The sequence below is a fragment of the Falco biarmicus genome, chromosome 5, assembly GCF_023638135.1.
Source record: "Falco biarmicus isolate bFalBia1 chromosome 5, bFalBia1.pri, whole genome shotgun sequence".
NCBI lineage: Eukaryota > Metazoa > Chordata > Aves > Falconiformes > Falconidae > Falco > Falco biarmicus.
In genome coordinates, this window is record NC_079292.1 from 16342274 (window position 1) to 16352894 (window position 10621).

The 10621-nt window shown below is 51.0% G+C and overlaps 1 protein-coding gene across 2 annotated transcripts in view; it reads right to left on the reverse strand.

Annotated features, from left to right (window-relative positions):
* The window catches only part of LHFPL3 (LHFPL tetraspan subfamily member 3), a 252144-nt gene extending 246070 nt beyond the window's left edge, over positions 1–6074 (reverse strand). For both annotated transcript variants that reach the window (XM_056339537.1, XM_056339538.1), the window contains exon 1: positions 5342–6074. In XM_056339537.1, coding sequence (XP_056195512.1) covers positions 5342–5810 — 469 coding nt within the window. In that variant the 5' untranslated portion in view covers positions 5811–6074. The remainder of the gene's footprint in view (positions 1–5341) is intronic.
* Positions 6075–10621: the final 4547 nt, after the last annotated feature.

The following is a 10621-nucleotide window of genomic DNA, read 5'->3' on the forward strand; positions in this document are numbered from 1 at the left end:
TATTATTCTCCCAACTGATTTTTAAAGACACTGAGGCTACAGGCAAGCGCCTTGCCTGACCCCACCAGACATCCTGCTCAAACACTGGTGCAAGACTGGTTTTTCATCCAGCCTTCTGGAATTTACCCCTATACCAAGATCTGACAAACAGCAGTAACAAAGGCTCTGAGAGCATCAAGGTCAAGGCATTTAAGACTTACATAAAAGTCACCTGGTCCTGCAGACTGATTTCAAGTCAAACAACACAGCTGCAATGAGGAATTCCACCTTCTCATTCTGAAACAATTCCCTGTTTTAAATGAATTTTTAACTGTGGCATGTAATAACCTCTCCAAAGAACTGGCAATTGAGTAATATGGAACCAGTTTTAAAAACTGGTTTCAAACAGGTCCAGGTAAAACCTGGGGAACCACAGAAAGACTGATATCTGCACCATGTACATCAGCAACAACAGAGTTATGTTGGCACATGCACAAACATGGCATATTTGTGTGACAAAAGGGAGTAAGGTAGGACCAACACACCTATTTTAAGTAATTTTTTACAAAACTACCAGAGCTCTCCAAAGAAGTAGAAAATAATGCGATCTGTGGAAATTTTCATTAACAAAGCCCACTTGGACTTCCAAAAGACATTTGATAAATCTGTCATTCATAAGTCTTAAAAAAACTAAACTCCCAGAGGATAAAAATAAATGTCCTTGCAAGGATAAATAATTAGAAACAGATGGTAGGAGAATACTGACAATTTCCCAGGCGGAGAGAGGTCAACGGTGGAGTCCTGCAGGGATCTGTGCTGGAACCTGGGAGCTGCTCGCTTATTTATAAATGAACTGGAAAACAAGGTAAATGGTGAGATGACAAAGTTTGCTGCTGATGTTCATTCAGGGTAGCTAAGATAAGGGAAGACTATGAAGAAAGACTTTACAAAACTGAGCGACTAGGCAATAAAAAGGCAAATTAAAGTCAATGTAGATAAATAAATACAAAGTCATTTCCTTGAGGGGAAAATACCTAACTGCACAGTAATGTACTCCAAGGTGACTATTACCACTTCAGGACTAAGATCTTGGGGTTGTAATAGGTAGTTCCATAAAAAAATCAGCTCACCGTTCACTAACAGTGAAAAAGTGAGTATTAAAAATTACTAGGAAAGGAACAAAGAATGAAAGAGAGATTATTATTATGCCATTGTATAAATGGCTGGTTTGCCTGTCTTGAATGAAGTTCTCATCCCATCGCCTCTGAAAGGATACAGCAGGCTGGAAACGGCTGCGGGCAGGGCAGCAGGGATGACCACAGGCCTGGTACAACCTAACAACCAAGGAATGACTAAGAAGACAAAGATTCATCAAGTCTCAAAAACAGGTAGCAGGGAATACAGCAAAGGTGTATTCAAGGACCAGCACAGGGAAGGTGTCTGGGAACACCCTGCTCACAGCCTCTTCCAAAACATGAGCTGGGGGATCAAATTAAATGGGCAGGTACAAGGTTTAAAACATAAAAACCCACTACTGAATCTTCACATAAGACGTATTAAGCTGTGGAACTCCTTGCTTTGGAGCACTGTAAACACTGTAAGTTTACACAGGTTCAAAAAGTGACCAAAGTAATGAAAAAGAAATTAATTCCAGCAAGAGCTTTTAAATGCCAAGACTTATCTTAGCAAATCCCTGAACACAAGTGCTGGAGGACAGAGAGTAGTGAAGGCAAAATGAGCTTTCAAAGCTTTGATGCTTCTGTGGGCTTATGTGACAGACCACTGTTGGAGATCACTGGGCCTGTGGTTTGACAAAGTACAGAGGTTTTATGTCGTTTTGTTCAACTGTCCTCTTACTGTGGCATGGGCTTAGCCGTGTCCTGAAAAATATGTACATTGGTTTCATCCTACTTGTCCACGGGATGCTTCTATGCCTTTCTTTTGCTTACTTTACTTTTCTTTCCTGTAACTTGCAACATCCTAGCAAAGACAAAAGTAATGACATGTCTAATAATGAAAAAAATCACAATAACAGAACTGAAGCATTTAATTTATTTAACTTACAAAGGAATAAATCTCAAGAAATGTCTTTGTAAGGTTTCTTGCAAACTTTAGATGCAGGGTAATAAAGAACAATAATACCTCATTTCTAACTTTCACTAAGTGTGTTCATGCAGCTGCTCAGATTTGGTAAGTGTACGTGCAAGTGTTTGTACATGATTTTGAAACTGCAGAAGGGGAGACTAGAGGCTGGAGAACAAGGCTGCCAACACTGGCTCTCAAGATATCAAGTGTACCCTGACTGCATTATGCACGTGAAACAGAAAAAGCAGTCTAAGTCATGGCAAAATCGTAAGGGAGTCTAATGTTGTCCTCACGTACACATAGGAAACTGCTTTTTTCCTAGGATTTTTCTGCTTGATCATGTCATAGACATGATTAGACAGCAAGGAGGCCTGAAAACGTGTATGTCCAAGATATTGTTTATTTTTTCCCTGTTTAAAAAACATCTCTTCAAAACAAGAGCTATATCATGCTGACAATTTATAATGACTCATGCAGGACAGAATGTGAACAAAATCTTTTTCTTTTAAAGAAATTAGCTCCTAAGCGTTCATCTGCAATCCTAAATCAAGCATGATCCCAGGTCAAAAAAAAAATGCTTCTTAGAAGATTTAAATTAAATTTTAAGTATTATATGAACTGTGATGAATGCTAATACTACTAAGGTACATAATAGCAAGCAAAATCAAAGTTATACTAACACACTTGCTTATTTCACTACTTCAAGTTCAATTTTATTCCTGTACTACAAAGAACTACACACATATGTAGATGACATTACTATATTATTATCTGTGAGATAAGCACCTTAAGCTTATTATTGCCTATTACTTATCCTCTCAAAACAGTAGAATAATAACAAAAGTAGGTCATATAGCTCATAGAAAACCTAGCAGAACTCATTATAACTCTCTTGTCCTGCACAATTTTTTCTAAGGTTTCCTTCTGTCCCACCACCGATGCTTTCTTCTTCAAAGGGTGTAACCCAAACCGATACGGATTTTCTGGTAGTTTCCTCTCCCTTTGAGGAAACTTTTTTGAGGTAATTAACAGTCAGGGAAATGCTGAATTAAGGTACAACTTTCAGCAAAACAACAAATTCAGGTTCTTTCAACACCCAACATTGTTCTAGCTCTTCCAGGGCATTTACATACAAACCAGGAAAGATGGCCAATAACCACTTGGCTATACATGTATTCCCCTATTATTTTAATTTTGGAGGTAAGCAGTCTGAAAAGTGATTCTACTGCTGACATAAAACTCCTGATGTTGAATGTTAATGCCAACAGTGCATCTACCAGCTTTGGAGATGACAAAAATTCTGTGTTAATTGCCTGAAAACGTATCTTCGGTGTCATACCTGCACATATGCAGCATGCTATAGACTGGTAGGGCTCCCACAGATCAGCTGCATGCAGTGGTTTCTAAACGTTTTTATTATTAATCATTATTCACCTGTGCAGAAATGCAGTAAAGGAATCAGATTCATTTTTATATACCTTGCACTATCTTCTTGGTATGAAGCAGTGGAACCATATAAATAAAACACCATTATCTCTGGTGCTGGAAAATGTAAGGGATTTGGAAACTGTGCTGTCCTACTGCATACTGGGCATGAACAAAACAGGCTGAGGATGCACCAAACCAGTGAATATTCATGCCACCTTTTACCAGCGGAGCCATAAGGAGAGGAGACAGCTGAAAGCAAAAGTCCTTAACCGAGCAGAGGAGACGTCAGTGGTGCAAAGATGAAACAGTTTGCTCTGCCTGGAGCCAAGTGACATGACTGTGTACAATTAATAAGATCATACCAGAATGCATGTTACTGAACAAAGTAGCCACCAGCATCAAAGAGGATTCCCATTGCAGAGATAATGAGCCCAAACCTAGCCTGACTGGAATTGAGAGAAAATCTACCAACCTCAAATGACTGCAGATCAATCCCCAAGTGATAAAGAAAGAAACCATAAACATGAGTGATGGAAACAGCATAAATATATATATATAACAACACATAAAACCAGCATCACAGAGAGAAATGGTTAAAGCTGTTTAATCCAAACCAGAAATTTCCACTAAGCCTCATGGACTAGGTGGCAAATTGAATAATGCTGAAGCTGCTCAGCAAACAACTCAGAAGAATTATTGCTCGGAAACTGAAATGAATATAGGTCAATTCAAAAGTGATTGTGAGCCCATTTTGGAGATATTTTGCTCAGTTTCCCTAACAGCTTATTCCTGCAAAGACAAAACTTCTCAATTTCAGGGTTTTATCAGGAGGACAAGCAAGAAGGTATGCTTTGATTTTAGACTTTTTTTTTTTCAAATTATTGAAGAATTAATCTTTACTATCTTGCTAAAATTGATTTTGTTACTATCTCAAGTCTACAGACCATTCTCTTCTCCTCCTCTGCCTCCCAGCTGCACACAAATCACCCGTTCTCTACTAACTCAGAGGGGAAGCTGTGTTGGGAATGCAGAAAGGGATGTCCTGGTGTTCTCCCTCCTTATCATGCGCTTTCCCCAGGGAGACACTGGATGTGATGGGGAAAGTCAGAAGACCTTCGGAGGCAAAACCAGCAACCAAAAGGAATTCTTTCTTACACTCCTAACGTACAGAGAAGAATACACCTTGCACAGGCGGAACGGACCCCAACCAAAACTCACGCATGTAACACCCAATGACCTCGGCTGCCCTTCCAGTTGGCCAGCAAAAGCCCTCGCCATCCCCTCCCGCTGAACTGGAGCGGGCTCTGCCTGGACCAGGGGGCCACCCGGGCTCAGGACTAACCTTCAACAGGCGCTGAGTTAAATTCACCCACCGCCGCGCCCTCGAAGCGTCCCCCACGGCCCCCACTGCCATTTTCTCCCGACCTTTAGCGACAGACTAAGCGCCGGAGGACAGCCTGGGGCTGCCACTGCCCGCCAGCCCTGCCCGCAGCTGCCTGATGCTCACGGGTCGGTTCCCGGCCCGAAGCCGGACAATTTCTCCGGGCACCCCCGCTCCCCGGGGCGGTGCCGAGGGGCGGAGGCTGCGCCTGACCTGGGCCCGCGGCCGGTGCCCACCCGGGCGGTGGGGCGGCCCCAGGCGGCCCCCGGCACCGCGCCGCAGCGCTGCCGGTGCCGGCCCCGCCGCCCCGCCAGCCCCCGCCGCTGCCCCGCCACCCGCTCCCGGCCCCGCCGCCGCCGCAAGTTTCTCCAGAGCCGCCCGTGCCCCCGGCGGCGCCGGGCAGGGCCGGGCAGCGCAGGGCGGCGCGGAGACACCCCCCCCGAGCCGGGGCCGCTGCCCCTCACTCACCCGAGGTCAGCTGCATCCAGGCACAGATCTTGTAGACGGTGGCTGTGTTGCAGAAGAAGAAGAGGATGAAGCAGACGATGCAGGCGATGATGAGCATCATCGAGAGCCCGATGAAGAAGGAAGCAGCTTTGAAGGCTCCCGAGGGCAGACTGGAGAAGTCTGTGAAGCTGCCCCGGCAGGTGAGTTCCCGGCTGAAGCCGTTGCCGATGCAGTAGTGGAAGAGCCCGAAGTAGCCCGCCTGCGGCGTGTCCACGCCGTCCCCGATCCAGTAGGGCTGGATGAAGCACACCACGTTGACGATGGCAAAGCAGATGGTGAAGATGGCCCAGAGCACGCCGATGGCCCGCGAGTTCCGCACGTAGTTGGTGTGGTAGATCTTGGCCGCCTCCTGAGCCGGGAGCATCCCCGCTGCTGCCGCTCCTGACGAGCCTGCTCCTGTCGCCGCCGTCCCTGCAGCCGCTCCGGGCATCCTCGCCGAGAAGATCCCCCCTCCCCTTCCTCCTCCTCCTCTCCTCCTCCTCCTCCTCCTTCGCCTCCTCCTCCCCGCTCGCTCCGCTCGACGCGACGCGCTCCGCCGCCGCCGCTGCGTGCGAGAGCCGGCGAGCCCCTCCGCCGGGCTTCAGCGGCTCGGCGCCAGCAGCAGCAGCCGCGGCGGCAGCACCAACACGGCCCGCCGCCGCCTATCGGGGCGCAGCGCTGCCGGCCGCCGCGCACCGCCCGCCCCGCAGCCCGCCCTCCCGCCGCCGCCCGCGGCTCCCCGCCGCGCCGGGCGCCAGCCGCCGCCCGCCACGGGGCCCGCCGCGGGGCCGGGGGCGCCCCGCCGCCCTGCGCAACCGCCGCCCGCCAGCGGGGGGCTGGGGGGTCGCCGGAGCGCCGTGCCTGAGGAGAGGCGGCGGCGGGGCCGCTGGCGCCCTGTCGCCGGGCGGGCGGCGGGAAAGGCGAGCCCTGTGGGCGGCGGGGGCGCCGCGGCCTCCCCTCAGCGCCGCCGGCGTCGGGCTCCTGGGGCGCCGCTCCCGGGCGGGGCAGCGGCTGCCCGGCTGAGCGGCTCCCGGCGCCGCGCATGCTGCGTGTCCGGGGAGGCACGTTCTGGCAGCGGGTTTTAAAGTTGAAAACCCGTGTGTGGGGTTTGCCCCTTCCTTCACAGAACACCCGTCAGTCTGCAGCGGGGGGCTCTCCCTGCCGAGCCCCCTGGGTTGGGGACAGCAGCGGCCTCCGGCCCTGCCACCGGTGCAGCCCGAGGTGCTTGTCTCCCGCTTGAAGCAAACCTCCGCGGGGGCAAAGCCTGGAGCCTGGGGGCGCAGGAATCATCGGGGGCAGCTCCTCACCTCAGGAGGTGGGGTGGCAGCTGCGGGGAAGACCCCGCTGTGAGCACAGAGCAGCCGCGGGGCCGCGGTGGCGGCTCTCGGTGCGAGTGGGTGAGGTGGCGACGAGCAGCTGCGCTCCGGTCGAGCGACTTTGGCTGGGCGCTGGGTGTGCTGAGCATGTTGGCATGCAGCAGCGGTTAGCGTATATTAATGAGCAATTAGCAGCTGGTAATAATCATTCCTATGCCAGCTACGCTTGCGTTCGCAGTCACTGACCTCTGCGCCGGGCCTGAGTTAATAGCGGTAATTGATGGCGCATACACAGAGCGCCCGGGGAGCTGTCCCCTGCCGGGACGTGCTCGCAGCCGGAGCGCGGGGAGGCTGGGGGCAGGGGGCCGCCCGGGGCCGGCAGGGGGCCGCCCGGTGCAGGCAGGGGGCCGCCCGGTGCAGGCAGGGGCCGCTCGGTGCAGGCAGGGGGCCGCTCGGTGCAGGCAGGGGGCCGCCCGGTGCAGGCAGGGGGCCGCCCGGTGCAGGCAGGGGCCGCTCGGTGCAGGCAGGGGGCCGCCCGGGGCCGGCAGGGGGCCGCCCGGTGCAGGCAGGGGCCGCCCGGTGCAGGCAGGGGCCGCTCGGTGCAGGCAGGGGGCCGCCCGAGGCCGGCAGGGGCCGCCCGGTGCAGGCAGGGGCCGCCCGGCGGTGCGTACCGGTGCTCGCCAGTCCCGGGAGGATGGAGGGTCGCGTGGAAATTACTCCCGGCGCTCTTAAGGATCTTTAATCCGTTTCGAAGTTTCGTTTCTGCCCCATGACTGCCAAAAACCAGGCGCAGCTCAGCAGGGCCGGCACGCCGGCCCTCCCCGAGTTTGCCACAGAGGGGCTAGGAAGGGGCAGCACCTGCCAACGGGTTTCCAGGCCCCCGCGCCATTTCTGGGGACAGTCAGAGCTTCAGGAGCTGCTGCCGAGGGGTGAGAGCAGGAGGGAGCCGCCTCAGAGCATAGCCTTGCCGCAACTGCCCTGCATGCGGGAGCGCTCCCCTCTGCGGGGGCAGTGGGGTGGCACGCATGGCGCAGGCTCGCTCAGACACAGGCGGCGGGGGTGGCGTGGACCCCATGTACTCAAGCTTGCCTCACTTTCTTAGGGAGGTGGGTTCGAGTGTGCAAAGTACAGCTGAAATTCCTGGCCATTCCCACCCAGTGTGGTGCGTGCAACACTGACAGGGGTGCCCCTGCATGCTCCACTGCCTCAGCATGCTCCTGCTGCAGCTGCTGCGCGTGACCGGACTGCTCATACACCACCTTCGGAGAGGGACTGCACTCCTTCCAGAGGGACTGCACTCCTTCCAGCCTCCAGCAGCAGGAGGAGTCGTGGCCTTCCCCTTCAGTGCTCGGTCCTGTTTCCTCCAGGATGAGGCCAGCTGGACCCCAGGGCTTGGTGCGGGATGCCTGCCTTCCCTGTCCTCTAAGGGGCCACAGGGGATGGAGATTAAGACAATACAAGCCAGACTTAAAAGGCTCTGGCCTGAAGTGGCCAGAGACAATTTAGGGATGGAAGTCGGAGTGAGGGCTGGGCAAGAAGTCCCGAGAGATCAGAAAGAGAGGAGGTAGTGGGGAAGGTGGCCTTCCCAAGGGTGAAGCGGCAACGTTGTCAGCTCCTCAGAAAAGGAGGAATACGTATCAGTCATCAGCAACATTCGAGCTGCTTCAGGGACATCAGTGTACCACAAAGGAACCACAGCAGAAAGCCTGTCTTTTATATGAAGTGTGCACCTGAGGTCTCAAGAGATGGGACAGAGGGGAGTGGAAAGACTGAGTGCATGAGCATACATGAGAGAAGCCAGAGACTGAGAACTGCTAAGGATATATGCTAGCTTACATGCTAACAGCTGGGCCAAATGGGAGGTTTAGGGGTAGCGGGCCTGTGAATGTGCACACAAGGAAGATGAAACCTGGAATTGGTCTGGCAGGAGGAAGAGATACAGACCTGGGAAGGAGCCAGAAGAGGAGAAATGAGGTGCTCTGCAGGAGAAATCGGCCAAGGGAGCTGAGGAGGCCGAAATAACTGAGACTGGAGGAGAAGCCAGTGAAAGGGAATCAGGCTGGGGTAGGGAAATGTGGAAGCCAGACTGGGCATGAAAGAAAAAGGCCAGAAGCAGGGGAAGAAACTAGGATTCTGCTGACAAGCTGAGTAAAAGAGTGTGGGAAAGAAGACAAGGTTGCCTGTGTCCAGGCAGTGGCTGGTTTGGTTGTCCTAGGATATCCTGCCTGGCCTCCAGCACCAAAAAGATTTCACATGGACTCTTAAGTGATACCCAGTAGTCCTTCAGTTTAGCGCATCAAAAATGGGAAAGTGGTACTAGCTGTCTGGTTTTTGGAGCACCTGAGTCACTCCAGTTGTGTCCCTCTCTAGAGCTTTGAATCCTCTAGTCTTACTCTTTGCTATCACAAATTTCTTCAGAATATACAAAAACAAGCTCAAGAGGCATTCTGATGCTTCTTACCACAATTACATGTGTGCTTCAGAGTATTAGAAAATATCACGTCTCTATGAGATAAAAGGATGGTGTATTCTGGACAGAACAGTGAAAAGGCAGCTGGGCCCTCTTTTCTCAAAGCAGAGCTCCTATGGATTTTGGTTGCAGCAGTTCCGCAAATGAGGCCTCAGAAGGAGATGTACTGAGTCGCTGCTCATCTATAAAAAGTTGTAAGCATCTTGCCTAGTAACATCACAGAAGAATTCTGTGGCAGAAGCAGGGATAGTCTCCAGCTCTTCTGGACAGCTTTCATCATCTTAATCCTCAGAAGATTATCCTTTCTCTCAACAGCCCTGTTGTACCTCCACTATTTTTCTCCCTGAGAATTAACTGCGTCCCAGCCCTGTGGCTGCCATCTAGTCTCATCTAAAAAAGTCTGAGTCTTAAGCCAGGATTTTCACCAAAAGCTTCTTCAACAGGTGAAACAGGATTCTCATCATCCTGATCTTTCCGGACAGCAGATGCAGTCTCATGCACCTGATAAGGTAGGATCCTGTTCACCAATTAGCAAATGAGCATGTGACACAGAACAAAGGGGATATAAATCAAGTGGCATAGACAGCTCATTTTTGGCACATACTTTTCAGTACTGGATTTTACAACCACAACATTGTTTTTAAAAAACATTCTTGTGTGCACAGATGGTTAAAAATAGGCACATTTAAAGACAACATAGATAATCTTTAAAAATACACTTTGTGCCCCAAATTGGCCTTGACCATACTGTTGATCATTTTTTCTGACCACAGATGTGCTCATTTTTGTATGTATAGATCATTACACAAAACACTACATAAAAACTTATTATTTGGTTAGTGTTTCTAATCCCAGCATTTCTCTTTGGAACTAGCCAATTTTTTGCAGTGGTGGAGCTGCAGTGGAGAGCTGCTTAAACATTTTTGGTGTGCTGTGTGGAAGGCCTGTATGTTGTACTGGGGAAACCCTTGGATACGGTGGGTAAGAACAACAGATGAATGCAGTTCCTGGGCCATGGCTGATGCCTGGCAAGAAATGTACACCTGGGAAATCATTGGTATTCACGTGGTGGGAAACTAAGAGAAAGACAGTGAGGAGATGGAGTAAATGCATGGTTGGAGAAGAGTCAGCAAGAGAGAGGACTTACACAAAAAAGAAAGAAGCGTCTGAGGAGGGAATGAGGTAGTAAGAAGTTATGTGTTAAAGAATAAATAGCAATAAAGGTGTCTGAAAATGAATGATCCATTTTGGTAGGGCTGGACCCTGCTAGGGTGACAGTCGAAGGAACTGGGAAGACCTGTTGAGCACATGAGAACATGATCACACAGACAGAGGCAAACTTCCATGGGAGGGAGATGCCCCTGTTCAGGCACATGACTCCCTCTTGCCCACCCCTCTGAGTGGTTTCCCCCATCTGACCCTCTTAAAATGCAGCTCTGCCTCAGAGGCTTTCCCTTCTTCACCTCACAGAGGGGT